Genomic DNA, 14,142 nt, shown 5'->3' on the forward strand with positions numbered 1-14,142 from the left:
GGGAATATTTAGGGGGGTGTCTGGAGGTAGTTGGGTGTCTGGAGGAGGAGAGACGGGTCTGGAGGACGAGAGCGGGGCCTTACTCTGCACACGTGTTTATTGCTCTGTAGGGGACACCCCCCCTCCACCTTGTACCCCAAAATTTCCTCGGAGATCCATCCATGGACCCCAAACGGACGTGCTGAAGGTCGGGGCCGCGTCCTGGAGTGCTGCGAGTCGGATGTGGTAAGCGAAGAGGGGTCGGGGGAGCGCCCCGAGGGGTGGCAGGTGCTGGGTAGGGGGGGTCTTGGGGCGTCCCTCGCATGCTTAGGGGTGTCCCTCGCACACCCAAGGGAGTTCACTCGTGCAGGGGTAGTCGTACCACTCGCCGTCCTGCCTCACCACCGCGCAGTTCTCCTGGTGCCCGCCGTTGGGCTCGTTCCTGTGCCACGAGCTGCGACGAAGCAGGAGGGGGGGATCAGGACAGATTAGGGGTGTCGCCCGGTGTCCCCAAGCCCCCGTCCCCTTGTCCCCAGCGCCCGTCGGGCTGTTACCTGCTTTCCCAGGGTACGATGGTCCCGTTCGCTCGCTTCCAGGTACCCTCGACCTCCTCATCCCTGATGCCAAGCCAGGAGGAGCTTTGCAGCATGGTCCGGACGTGATCCTGGGGGGCAAAGGCAGCATCACCCCATGGCAGAGCCCCCCACGACCCCCTGCCCATCCTTGGGGACAGCAGGTCCTGGTGACAGGTAGGACCTGATGCCATATCCCCCCTCAATACCCCACAGCTCCCCACTGCTGACACAAACTCTGCCCGGGAGTGGGGAGATGCGGGGGGGAGTTGGGGGGGGGGGGTTTGGGGGCCGGGGACGGCAGAGGGAGGGTCCATGGGGCACTAGGGCTGGGCTTAAGGTCAGATTATACGTGGGTTTGGGGTCACAGTTAGGAAAAATGAGGGTTAGAATTAAAGTTAGAGCCTCGCTGGGGTCTAGATTAGTTTAGGGTTATCTTAAATCCTATATATTTAGGAGCGGGGCTGGGTTAGAGCCTCACTGGGGTCTGGAATAAGTTAGATTTAGCTTAAATCCTATATATTTAGGGTTAGGGCTGGGCTAGGGTCCTGCTGGGGTTTGGGCTAGCTTAGGGTTAGGTCAACTCCGATAATTATATGTAGAATTAGGTTTAGGGATAGGATTAAAGCTACTGGTAATTGGATGAGGGTTGTAGTTAGGGTCAGGATTGGGTTAGGGTCAAGGGTAAGGTCAGAATTACCATTAGGGATAGGTTTAGGGTGAGGGTTATGGTGAGGGTTAGGGTTAGAGCCAGGGTTAGGATGAGGTTTAGGGTTAGGTATAGAGTTAAGGTCAGGATTACGGTGAGAATTAGGATTAGAGCCAGGGTTAGGATTAGGTTTAGGATTAGGCATAGAGTTAGAGTCAGGATTATGGTGAGATTTAGGGTTAGAGCTAGGATTAAAATGAAGTTTAGGATTAGGCATAGAGTGAGGGTCAGGATTATGGTGAGAATTAACATTAGAACCAGGGTTAGGATTAGGGTTAGGGTTAGGGGTGGGATTAGGGTCAGGTTTAGGGTTAGGCATAGAATTAGGGATAGGTTTTGACTGGATTCAGTTCAGTATAAGTCTTACAGCTCTGTTAGGAATAGTGTTAGGTTGAATTATAGAAATATTAGGCACTAGAGCCTAAATTTAGTGTTAAAACGCCAAAATGTGGGTAAAGCTTATGGCGAGGGCTCAGCAGCACTCGCCCATGGGAAAAACGGGGCGCGAGATGACTCCAAACCTGCCGTAGGGTTCAGGACAGGGTTTATGGGGTTCACATGAGGTTTCCAGCCGCTCCCCATCCCCTGGAAGATCATCCCCTCCCCACAGAGCCCACCTTGGGCACTGCAGAGTGTCCCCCCCACCCCTCGCCGTCCCCCCTCACCTTCTCCTCCGGGCTGTCCACCTCGAGGAGCTGCGTGCCCAGGGTCGAGCAGAAACTCTGGGCGCCCTCCCAGGGACTTGCTGTCTTGGAGTAGAAATAACAGGAGTTCCCGAAATAGATCCAGCCTTTGGAGCAAGGGGGACAACCTGGGGAGAGAGGGGGGGACACAGAAAATGGGGGGGGCTCACCCCCCAGCTGGGGCTGGATCCCCCATAAACTGGGGACAGCCCCGGCCGGAGAAACGAGCCCGGCTGCTGCGCATCCCCACTGGGTTAGCGTTACGGCGGGGTTAGGCTTAGAGCCCTGCTGGGGTTTGGGCTAAATCCTATGTATTTAGGGTTAGGACTGGGTTGGGGTCCCACTGGGGTTTAGACCTGGTCAGGATTAGGTTAAATCCCATATATTTAGGGTTAGGACTGGGTTGGGGTCCCATGGGGGTTTAGACATGGTCAGGATTAGGTTAAATCCCATGTATTTAGGTGTAGGACTGGGTTGGGGTCCCACTGGGGTTTAGACCGGGTCAGGATTAGGTTAAATCCCATATATTTAGGGTTAGGATTGGGTTGGGAGTCCCACTGGGGTTTAGTCTGGGTCAGGATTAGATTAACTCCTATATATTTAGGTGTAGGACTGGGTTGGGGTCCCATTACAGTTTAGACTGGGTCAGGATTAACTTAAATCCTATATATTTAGGGTTAGGACTGGGTCAGGATTAGGTTAAATCCTATATATTTAAGGTTAGGACTGGGTGAAGATGAGGTTAAATACAATATATTTAGGGTTAAAACTGAATTAGGGCACCATTGGGGTTTAGACTGGGTGAGGATTAGGTTAACTCCTATGTATTTACGTGTAGGACTGGGTTGGGGTCCCACTGAGGTTTAGACTGGGTCAGGATTAGGTTAAATCCAATATATTTAGGGTTAGGACTGGGTTAGGATTAGGTTAAATCCAATATATTTAGGGTTAGGACTCAGTTGGGAGTCCCATTGGGGTTTAAACTGGGTCAGGATTAGGGTTAGGACTGAGTTGGGGTCCCACTGGGGTTTAGACTGGGTCAGAACTAGGTTAAATCCTCTGTATTTAGGGTTAGGACTGGGTTGGAGTCCCATGGGGGTTTAGACATGGTCAGGATTAGGTTAAATCCCATGTATTTAGGTGTAGGACTGGGTTGGGGTCCCACTGGGGTTTAGACCGGGTCAGGATTAGGTTAAATCCCATATATTTAGGGTTAGGATTGGGTTGGGAGTCCCACTGGGGTTTAGTCTGGGTCAGGATTAGATTAACTCCTATATATTTAGGTGTAGGACTGGGTTGGGGTCCCATTACAGTTTAGACTGGGTCAGGATTAACTTAAATCCTATATATTTAGGGTTAGGACTGGGTCAGGATTAGGTTAAATCCTATATATTTAAGGTTAGGACTGGGTGAAGATGAGGTTAAATACAATATATTTAGGGTTAAAACTGAATTAGGGCACCATTGGGGTTTAGACTGGGTGAGGATTAGGTTAACTCCTATGTATTTACGTGTAGGACTGGGTTGGGGTCCCACTGAGGTTTAGACTGGGTCAGGATTAGGTTAAATCCAATATATTTAGGGTTAGGACTGGGTTAGGATTAGGTTAAATCCAATATATTTAGGGTTAGGACTCAGTTGGGAGTCCCATTGGGGTTTAAACTGGGTCAGGATTAGGGTTAGGACTGAGTTGGGGTCCCACTGGGGTTTAGACTGGGTCAGAACTAGGTTAAATCCTCTGTATTTAGGGTTAGGACTGGGTTGGAGTCCCATGGGGGTTTAAACACGGTCAGGATTAGGTTAAATCCTATATATTTAGGGTTAGGACTGGGTCAAGATGAGGTTAACTCCTATATATTTAGGGTTAAAACTGAGTTAGAGCACCATTAGGGTTTAGACTGGGTCAGAATTAGGTTAAATCCTGTATATTCAGGGTTAGGACTGAATTGGGGTCCCATGGGGGTTTAGACCGGGTCAGGATTAGGTTAAATTCTGTATATTTAGGGTTAGGACTGGGCTGGGGTCAGGGCCATGCTGAATATGGGGCTGAATTAGGATTAGTTGAAATCCTAGATTATTTTAAATCCTGGATGTTTCGGGCTCTGGCAGAGTTAGAGTTAGGACCCCACTGGGATTAGGGCTTCTTCAGGATTAATTTAAATCCTCGATATTTTGAGTTAGAGCTAGGTTAGGATTACTGGGGTTTGGGCTGGTTTAAATCCCATATATTTAGGGCTACGGAAGTTTTCTGCTTAAGGCCTTGCTGGGATTTGGGCTAGTTTAGGGTTAGGTAAAATCACATAAATATAGGGTTTGAGCTAGGTTAAAGGTTAAGACCCTGCTGAGATTTGACCTCACTTAGGGTTAAAATGTATATATTTAGGGTTAAGTTGTATGTGTTTAGGATTAAATTGTATCTACCTAGGGCTAAGTCGTACATATTTAGAGTTAAATCTGCATCAGGGTCAAGACCCCATTAGGGTTTGAACTCAGTTAGGCTTAGGTTAAGCCACATATATTTAGGCTTATGTCCGGGTTAAGGCTGGGTTAAGTCACATATATTTAGGCTTAGGTCCAGGTTAGGGTTAGGTTAAGCCACCTATGTTTAGGCTTAGGTTGTCACGTATATTTAGGCTTACATCTGGGTTAAGGCTGGGTTAAGTCACATCTATTTAGGCTTAGGTCTGGGTTAGGGTTGGGTTAAGTCACGTACATTTAGGCTTAGTTTAAGTCACATATATTTAGTCTTACATCTGGGTTAGGGTTGGGTTAAGTCACATCTATTTAGGGTTAGGTCTGGGTTAGGGTTGGGTTAAGTCACATCTGTTTAGGGTTAGGTCCAGGTTAGGGCTCTATTGCAGTTAGAGCTGAGCTTAAGCTGTATCCGTGCCAGGTTAGGGCTGAACTTCAGCCAGCGCAGGGTTAGGCTAAGCCCTAAATATTTGGGATAAAGGTGCCGGGACTGACAGGAGCGGGAACAGACATCGTCCTGGCTCCCGTGGATGACCCAGCGGCTCCACTCCCGGTCCCCGGTGTAGAGCATCACCGTCTGCTTCTGGTTGTTGCCGTAATTGAAGTAGAGATCGTAGCCGGCCAGCGCCAACAGCCCGCCGCCGCGACACTCCCAGCGCTGCAGCGTGCCGTCGTCCCGGCACGGCTCCAGCCTCACCAGGGCCAGGTTCTGCCCGCGGGTCGCCGTAACGCAGCGCTGGCTCTCCCAGCCCCGTAGCCGGCCTCCATGTAACCACTGGAACCGCTGCGCCGCGGCGTCGGGCCGGCACGCCGTCGCCGTCAGGTGTTGCCCCTTGGCCTCTACGCACTTGCGGTGGTCTTCGTTGTACAACAGGAAGGACTGGGACGCTGCGGGGAGGTTCCCGGTGAACCGGGGTGGCGGAGGGGACGCACACGGTGATCGGGGCCACGCGGGGATTGGGGACGCGTCCGTGGGTGTCACCACGGGATGAGGACGGGGCTGGGGGGACACGCACCCGTGTTCAGCATCACCTTCGCCTTCTCGGCCTCCAGCGCCTCCGTCAGGGCTGCAGCTGGGGAGGGAGTGGGGTGGGACGTGGGGACACACGCACAGGTCACCCCGTCGCTGCAAGGTGGGGGTGTCCTGGAGCCATTGCCACGGCGGGGGTGGGAGAGGGGCTGGCATTGAGGGGTTCTGAGCATGGACACCCCCAACACCCCGATAACAGTATCTCTTCCCCTCCCAGCAATGCCGGGGCTGATGTTGAGGGGTGCTGAGCATGGAGACCCCCCAACAACCCGATAATCTTAACTCTCCCCGCCCCCAGCAGCCCCGGCATCGGTGGAAGGGGGCTCCCCTGAACCCCACGGAGCCCCACGGAGCCCCGCTACTCACTGTGCCGCGCGCCGACAACGAGGAAGAGCACGTTCATCAGCACCGAGACCCCCAGAGCCACGGTGCCCACCAGCACCAGCTTCTCCCTGGAGCAGCACTCTGTCACTGGGGAGGGGGGGTGAGTGACCACCGGCCCCCGGTTCGGGCAGAGCCCGCTGCCACCGGCTTTCACCGCCGCGTGGTTTCATCCCGCTGGCGATGCTCTTGCCCTCACCGATGCCGTACCTGGGGGGTCAGGCGCGCGCTTCTGGCTCGGCGCGGCGATGGGGGGGTCCAGGGGCTCGTAGAGGTTCTCCTCTGTGGGGCACAGGTCACTGCAGGCTGGGGAGGGGGCAGCGGGGACGGCGTTTGTGGGAGATCTCCCCCTCCCAGTGCCACCATGGTCGCTGGGGAACTGGGATGGGAGATTGCCCCAGTGTCACTGCCCTGGGGACCCCCCATTGAGCACCAGAGGTGGGGGATCCCCCCCCCCTCAGGTGTCTCTGACCTCCCCAGGGATCGCCCTTGGGCACCGGGGGTGGAGATGGGTCCCCTTCGGTGCCACTGTCTGCCCTGGGGACCCCTTCCTTGGACACGGGGGGTGGGAGAGTCTCCCCTGGGGATCACCAACCGGCCCAGGGACCCCCCTCAGACACCAGGCACAGAGATGGGGATCCCTGTCAGTGCCACTGCCCACCCTGGGGACATGTCTCAGGGACCAGGGATGGAGATGAGAGTCCCCTTTGGTGCCACCATCTACCCTTGGGACCTCTCTCGGGGACTGGGGATCCTCTTCTAGGTGTCACCACTTGCCCCAGGGACCCCTGCTGGGCAGCAGGGATGGAGATGGGGATCCCTCGCTGGTGCCACAGTTCATGCTGCGGACCCCCCTTGGACACCAGGGTTGGGGGAACCCCCCCGTGGGTGCCACCAACCACCCTGGGGACCCCTCTTCGGCACCAGGGATGGGGGATCCCCTTCTAGGTGCCACCATTTGCCCTAGGAACCCCCGCTGGGCACCAGGAATGGAGATGGGGATCCCTCCCTGGTGCCATCACTGACCCTGGGGACCTCCCCTAGACACAAGGGTTGGGTGAACCCCCCCCTCGGTTGCCACCACCTGCCCTGGGGACCCCTCTTGGGCACCAGGAATGGAGATGGATCCCTCCCTGGTGCCACCACCCACCCTGGGGCCCTCCTCTAGACACCAGGGTTGGGTGAACATCCCCCATGGGTGCCACCACCTGCCCTGAGGACCACTCTTCGGCACCGGGGATGGGGCATACCCTTCTACGTGCCACCACTTGCCCCAGGGACGCCCGCTGGGCACCAGGAATGGAGATGGGGATCCCTCCCTTGTGCTCCCACCCACCCTGGGGACCTCCCCTAGACACCAGGATTGGGTGAACCCCCCCTGGGTGCCACCACCTGCCTGGAGACCCTTCTTTGGCACCGGGGACAGGGGATCCCCTTCTAGGTGCCACCACTTGCCCCAGGGACCCCCGCTGGGCACCAGGGATGGAGACGGATCCCTTCCTGGTGCCACCACCCACCCTGCGCCCTCCTCTAGACACCAGGGTTGGGTGAACATCCCCCATGGTTGCCACCACCTGCCCTGGGGTCCCCTCTTGGGCACGAGGGACAAGGGATCCCTTTCTAGGTGCCACCACTTGCCCCAGGGACCCCTGTTGGGCACCAGGGATGGAGATGGATCCCTCCCTGGTGCCACCACCCACCCTGGGGACCCCTCTTGGGCACCGGGGACAGAGACAGAGGATTCCCCCCCCAACACCGTGACCCCGCCAAAAGTGACACGGGGTGCACGTTAGGGACTGCCAGGCTCACCCCTACCCCTCCAGCACCCCGGGGTGCTCCCTACCTTCCCTGCTGCCGGGCCCCAGCCCAGCTTGGCTGGACTCGACGTTGCCGTACATCGTCCCTGCGGTGTCACGGAGCTGTCGCCGGCGGGTGGCCCCGCTGATAAAGCCTCCAGGAAGCGGGTGACAGGGGGGTGCCGGATGCACCCCCACCCCGGGGATGGGCCTTGAAGGGGCCCCCCGAGCACCCAGCGGCTCTCTTTCTGCACCCCAAAGCTTGGCAGGAGGTGGCACCGATGGTGACAGTCCCCAGTGGGTGCTGGCAAAGACCCCAGTGTCCCTGGGGGGTCTTGGCGCAGGAATGCCATGGTCGGGGGCGGGGGGGGGGAACCCATGGGTGCTGTCAGCCTGGTGGGTGGGAGGTGGGTGGCACTGGGGGGACTTGGAGAGAACGAAGGCTGGGGGAGGGCACCCATGGGGTGTCCCCATGCCCAGGGTGCACCCATGGCAAGGTCCAGGGTGTCCCCATGACCATGGTGAACCCATTGCTGTGCAAGGGGTGTCCCCCAAGCCCAGGGTGCCCATGGCAAGGTCCAGGGTGTCCCCATGACCATGGTGAACCCATTGCTGTGCAAGTGGTGTCCCCCAAGCCCAGGGTGCCCCATGGCAAGGTCCAGGTTGTTCACCAGGCCCAGAGTGTCCCCATAGCAGTTCCTGGGGTGTCCCCATGCCTAGTGTGCACCCATTGCCATTCCAGGGGTGTCCCCGTGCCCAGGGTGTCCCCATGGCAATGCCCATGGTGTCCTCATGCCCAGGGTGTCCCCATGCCCAGGGTGTCCCCATGCCCATGGTGTCCCCATGCCCAGGGTGTCCCCGTGCCCAGGGTGCACCCATGGCAATGTCCATGGTGTCCCCATGCCCATGGTGTCCCCATGCCCAGGTGCATGCATGGCAATGCCCATGGTGTCCCCATGCCAAGGGTGTCACCGTGCCCAGGGTGCACCCATGGCAGTGTCCATGGTGTCCCCATGCCTAGGGTGTCCCCATGCCTAGGGTCTCCCCATACCCAGGGTGCACCCATGGCAGTGTCCATGGTGTCCCCATGCCCAGGGTGTCCCCATACCCAAGGTGCACCCATGGCAATGTCCAAGGTGTCGCTATGTCCATGGTGTCCCCCCCTGCCCAGGCTCAGCAGATACCAGTGTCCCCAAGGCAAAGCCCATGGTGTCCCCATGACCAGCATGTCCCTGGCATCTGCCCACACCAGGGTGCACCCACAGCCATCCCAGCACCCATGGGAGGCCCCACGCCGGCTCCGGCCGCGCAGGAAGAGCCGGGTGCTATCAGCACCCACCACCCCCAAGCCACAGCTCCCGGCCGGCCGCAGGCACCCGGCTTATCGCACCGCTGGGGGTGGGCAGCCCCCTCCACGGGGTGGGCGTGAGGGTGGCTGTGGGCCGTGGGGGTGGTGGGGGGGGGGTGTGTGCTGTGGTGGTGGGTGCGTGTCCTTGTGTGATGGTACCAGGTGTGCCGTGGGTCTGCCCGGTGTCCCATGGCTGTGCTGGGTGTCCCATGGCCATGCCGGGTGTCCTGTGGTGGTGTGGGTGTCCTGTGTTCATGCTGGGTGTCCCATGGCCGTGCCGGGTGTCCCAGGGTGGTGCTGGGTGTCCCATGGTGATGCCAGGTGTCCCGTGGTGGTGTAGGTGTCCTGTGGTCATGCCGGGTGTCCCGTGGTGGTGCCAGGTGTCCCGTGGCCATGCTGGGTGTCCCATGGCCGTGCCGGGTGTCCCAGGGTGGTGCTGGGTGTCCCATGGTGATGCCAGGTGTCCCGTGGTGGTGTAGGTGTCCTGTGGTCATGCCGGGTGTCCCGTGGTGGTGCCAGGTGTCCCATGGCCATGCTGGGTGTCCATGGCCGTGCCGGGTGTCCCAGGGTGGTGCTGGGTGTCCCATGGTGATGCCAGGTGTCCCGTGGTGGTGTAGGTGTCCTGTGGTCATGCCGGGTGTCCCATGGTGGTGCCAGGTGTCCCGTGGCCATGCTGGGTGTCCCGTGGCCATGCTGAGTGTCCCGTGGTGGTGCCGGGTGTCCCATGGTTGTACCAGGTGTCCCGTGGTGGTGTGGGTGTCCTGTGGTCATGCCGGGTGTCCCGTGGTGGTGCCAGGTGTCCCGTGGCCATGCTGGGTGTCCCGTGGCCATGCTGAGTGTCCCGTGGTGGTGCCGGGTGTCCTGTGGTCATGCCCGGTGTACCAAGGCTGTGCCGGGTGTCCCGTGGTGGTGCCAGGTGTTCCTTGGTGGTGCCAAGCATGTCATGGTACAGCTGGGGCTGTTGTGGTGGTACCAGGTGTCCCATGGCCGTGCCGGGTGTCCCGTGGTGGTGTGGGTGTCCTATGCTCATGCCGGGTGTACCAAGGCTGTGCCGGGTGTCCCGTGGTGGTGCCAAGTGTGTTGTGGTAGGAATGGGGCTGTTGTGGTTGTACCAGGTGTCCCATGGTGGTGCCGGGTGTCCAATGGCCATGCTGGGTGTCCTGTCATCATGCCTGGTGTCCTGTGGCCATGCCAGGTGTCCCGTGGTGATGCCAGGTGTTCCATGGTGGGGTCAGGTGTGTTGTGGTGGTACCAGGTGTGCTGTGGCTCTGCCTGGTGTCCCATGGCCGTGCCAGGTGCCCCAAGGTGGTGCTGTGTGTCCCGTGGTTGTACCAGGTGTCCCATGGTGATGCCAGGTCTCCTGTGGTGGTGCCGGGTGTCCCATGGCCATGCTGTGTGTCCCATGGCTGTGCCAGGTGTCCCGTGGTCATGCCTGGTGTACCAAGGCTGTGCCAGGTGTCCCATGGTGGTGCCATGCGTGTTGTGGTAGGAATGGGGCTGTTGTGGTGGTACCAGGTGTCCCATGGCCATGCCCGGTGTCCCATGGTGCTGCTGGGTGTCCTGTGGTTGTTGGGTGTCCCATGGTGATGCCACGTGTCCCCTGGTGATGCCAGGTGTCCCATCCCAGTGACAGTTGTGCCATGGTGGTACTGGGTGACCTGTCCCAGTGCTGGCTGTCCCATCTGGGCAACAGTTGTCCCATGGTGGTGCCAGCTGTTCTGTCCTGGTGACAGTTGTCCCGTGGCAGTGCTGGTGTCCCGTCCCGGTGACAGTCACCCCGTGGCAGTGCCGGTGTCCCATCCCGGTGACAGTTGTGCTGTGGTGGTGCTGGCTGTCCCATTCTGGTGACAGTTGTCCCATGGTGATGCCGGTGTCCCGTCCCAGTGACAGTTGTGCCATGGCAGTGCTGGCTGTCCCATCCTGGTGACAGTTGTCCTGTGGTGCTGCTGGTGTCCCATCCTGGTGACAGTCACCCGTGGCAGTACGGGTGTCCCATCCCGGTGACAGTTGTGCCATGGCAGTGCTGGCTGTCCCATTCTGGTGACAGTCACCCTGTGGCAGTACCGGTGTCCCATCCCGGTGACACTTGTCCTGTGATAATGCTTGCTGTCCTGGTGACAGTTGTCCCGTGGTGCTGCTGGTGTCCCATCCTGATGACAGTCACCCCATGGCAGTACTGGTGTCCCATCCCGGTGACAGTTGTCCCGTGGTGCTGCTGGTGTCCCATCCTGGTGACAGTCACCCCACGGCGGTGCCGTTGTCCCATCCCGGTGACAGTCACTCCGTGGCGGTACCGGTGTCCCCACGGGTCCCCCCCCCCCCGCCTGTCCCCGTCCTCGCAGGTCCCGACACCCGTCCTGTCCCCACGCGTGTCCCCAGAGCCCCCCCGCGTTCCCGTGTCCCCCCACCCCAGGGCGCCCCCGCGGTGCAGCGCGGCCCCCGGCCGCCAGGTGGCGGCGTCAGGACCGGAGCGGGGCCGCCGAGGGGCGGGGCCTCTGAGGGGCGGGGCCGAGCGCAGCCCCAGCCGGGACCGGGGGCACCGGGAGCGGGGAGGGGGGGTACGGGGGGGTGCGGGGGATAGCGGGAACGGGAAGGGGGGGGTGCCGAGACCCGGGATACCGGGACCGCGGGGGGGGGGGGGGGGGGCTAGAACCGGGGGATACCGGGAACGGGAGGGGGGGAGGAACTGGGATCGGGGGATACCGGGAATGGGGATGGGGGGGGATCTGGGACCGGGGGATACCGGGAACAGGGGGGCTGGGACTGCAGGATACTGGGAACCGGGGGATACCGGGACTGGGGTATACTGGGACCGGGGGCACCCAGTACTGGGGAACTGGCGGGCGCGGGGGGGGGCAATACCAGGGCGGAGGGGGCTGTACCGGGCTGCAGGGCCTGGTTACTGGCAGGGCAATGGGTGAACTGGGGTGGTACTGGGGGGGGCCAGGCTGGGACTGGGAAAGGCACTGGGATGCCCATGGGGACCAGTCCCTATCACCAGTGGGCCCAGCACCCGTCACCGGTGTCCTCGGTACCGGGGGGGAGGTCCACCCCCCCACACACCCACCCGGGGTGACCCCCTTGGGTGCTGCCTGCTCACCCTTCTCTGCTTCCGCCGCAGACTGGACCCGGGGGGACGCTGGCAGCACCGAAACCAGTGCCGGGCTGGCATGGACACCGGCAGCACCAGTTTGGGGCCACGACGACAGGCTGGGGTGGATGCCGGCAGCGCTGAATCGCTGCTGGTGCGGCATGACAGTCAGGACACCGGCAGCGCCGAATCGACGCCGGTGTGTCGCGACGGTGAGGACACCGGCAGCGCCGAATTGATGCCAACGCATCACGACAGTGAGGACACCGGCAGCGCCGAATCGACGCCGGTGTGTCACGACGGTGAGGATGCCAGCAGCAACGAATCGATGCTGGTGCGTCGCGACAGTCAGGACGCTGGCAGTGCCGAATTGATAGCGGTGCGTTGCGATGGTGAGGACGCCGGCAGCGCTGATTTGAGGCCACCGTGCCAGCACCGGGCCGATGCCCCCAGCACCAAACCGACCCCGGGCTGCCGGGACAGGCCAAGCGCCGGCAGCACCGAAGCGACGCTGCGGTGTTCGGCAAGCGCTGGTGCTGGCCGTGCCGATTCGGGACCGCGCCGGCAGGTTTTGGAGGGCGCTGACAGTGCCAAACCGGTGCCGGCGTGCCAGGACCCGGCAGACACCAGCAGCGCCGATTTGGGGACAAAACACCAGAACCGGGCAGACGCCGGCAGCGCCGAAACCGCACCGGGATGCGGGGACGAGGCAGCCGCCAGCAGCACCGATTCGGGGCCACGACGCCGCGACGTGGCGGACGCCGGCGGTGCCGAACCAGCCCCGCAGCACGAGGAGAACGCGGCCGAGCCGATCCGGCGCAACGGCGAGGCCGCGGTGGCGGGCGCCCGGCCGTTTCGGTGCGGGGCTTGCGGGAAACGGTTCGGCGCCAGCGCGGCGCTGATGCGGCACCAGGTTCTGCACGGAGCCGAGCGTCCCTTCTCCTGCGCCGACTGCGGCCGCGGTTTCTGCGACCGGGCGGCGCTGACCACGCACCGGCAACGGCACACGGGCAAGCGGCCCTTCACCTGCGCCGAGTGCGGCAAAGCCTTCGCTGGCAGCGCCGGGCTGCTGGTTCACCAACGGGTGCACACGGGCGAGCGGCCCTTCGCCTGCGCCGAGTGCGGGCAGCGCTTCCGGCAAAGCGCCCACCTGAGCCAACACCGCCAAGGCGCCCACGGCACGCGGCGACCGCACGCCTGTCCGCGCTGCGGCAAAACCTTCGCCCTCCGGTCCACGCTGGCCCGGCACGCTCAAACCCACACCAGCGAGCGGCCTCACGTCTGCGGCGACTGCGGCCGGCGGTTCCACCAGCGCGCTCACCTGGCCCGGCACCGCTTGGCGCACACCGGCGAGCGCCCGTTCCCCTGCGGCGAGTGCGGCAAAGCCTTCGCCCTCAGCGCCACGCTGCTGCGGCACCGCTTGGTTCACACCGGCGAGCGCCCGCACCGCTGCCCCGACTGTCCCTGCGCCTACGCGCAAAGCGCTTACCTCACCCGGCACCGCCGCAGCGTCCACGCCGGCCAACGGCCCCACGCCTGCCCCGAATGCCTGCGGGCTTTCGCCGATCGCGCCAACCTCCTGCGGCATCGCCGCGGCCACGCCGGCCAACGGCCCCACGCCTGCGGGCAGTGCGGGCGACGCTTCGCCCAGCGAGCCAGCTTGGTGGAGCACGGCCGGCGGCACACGGGCGAGCGGCCTCACCGTTGTCCCCAGTGTCACCGCGCTTTCCGGCATCGCTCGGCGCTGCTGCGGCACCGACGGGCGCACGCCGGCGAGCGCCCGTTCCCCTGTGCCCGCTGCGGCCGCCGCTACAGCCGCAGCTCCAACCTCCTCCTGCACCAGCGCGTCCACGCGGCCGAGTAGCACCCATGGGTGCTGGCGCCGGGCGTTCGGACGGCGGGACGGGGGGGCCAGCGAACGCCCAGCGCGGCGTCACCCCGGAGCCAGACGCGTCGCGCCCCGAAGCCTTGAGGCTTTTACCCCCATGAGACGAGCACCGCTGGGTTCATTTGAAATAATATTAATAATAGTTAAGAAAATATACAGCTGGGGTGGTTTTAAATAATAGTAAGTAAAAAAA

The 14,142-nt window shown here is 61.2% G+C and overlaps 2 protein-coding genes across 5 annotated transcripts; one reads left to right on the forward strand and one right to left on the reverse strand.

Annotated features, from left to right (window-relative positions):
• Positions 1-191: 191 nt before the first annotated feature.
• On the reverse strand, positions 192-7,737 carry LOC142365292 (C-type lectin domain family 4 member E-like). 4 transcript variants are annotated; one of them, XM_075445966.1, is made up of 9 exons: positions 7,670-7,730; positions 6,037-6,132; positions 5,812-5,916; positions 5,432-5,488; positions 5,113-5,303; positions 4,911-4,998; positions 1,926-2,071; positions 534-643; positions 192-433 (listed from the first exon to the last, which is right to left on the reverse strand). In XM_075445966.1, the coding sequence occupies exons 1-9, from the start codon at positions 7,722-7,724 to the stop codon at positions 307-309; spliced, it is 975 nt and encodes a 324-aa protein (XP_075302081.1). In that variant the 5' UTR covers positions 7,725-7,730; the 3' UTR covers positions 192-306. The 4 variants fall into 4 exon arrangements, with proteins under 4 accessions (XP_075302081.1, XP_075302078.1, XP_075302077.1 ...); XM_075445963.1 differs by having other exon boundaries at positions 4,911-5,303; positions 6,037-6,108; positions 7,670-7,737; XM_075445962.1 differs by having other exon boundaries at positions 4,911-5,303.
• Positions 5,848-14,070, forward strand: LOC142365291 (uncharacterized). Its single transcript, XM_075445961.1, has 2 exons — positions 5,848-5,929; positions 12,092-14,070. The coding sequence occupies exon 2, from the start codon at positions 12,141-12,143 to the stop codon at positions 13,923-13,925; it is 1,785 nt and encodes a 594-aa protein (XP_075302076.1). The 5' UTR covers positions 5,848-5,929; positions 12,092-12,140; the 3' UTR covers positions 13,926-14,070.
• Positions 14,071-14,142: the final 72 nt, after the last annotated feature.

This window comes from Opisthocomus hoazin, chromosome 35 (genome assembly GCF_030867145.1).
Source record: "Opisthocomus hoazin isolate bOpiHoa1 chromosome 35, bOpiHoa1.hap1, whole genome shotgun sequence".
Classification (NCBI taxonomy): Eukaryota; Metazoa; Chordata; class Aves; order Opisthocomiformes; family Opisthocomidae; genus Opisthocomus; species Opisthocomus hoazin.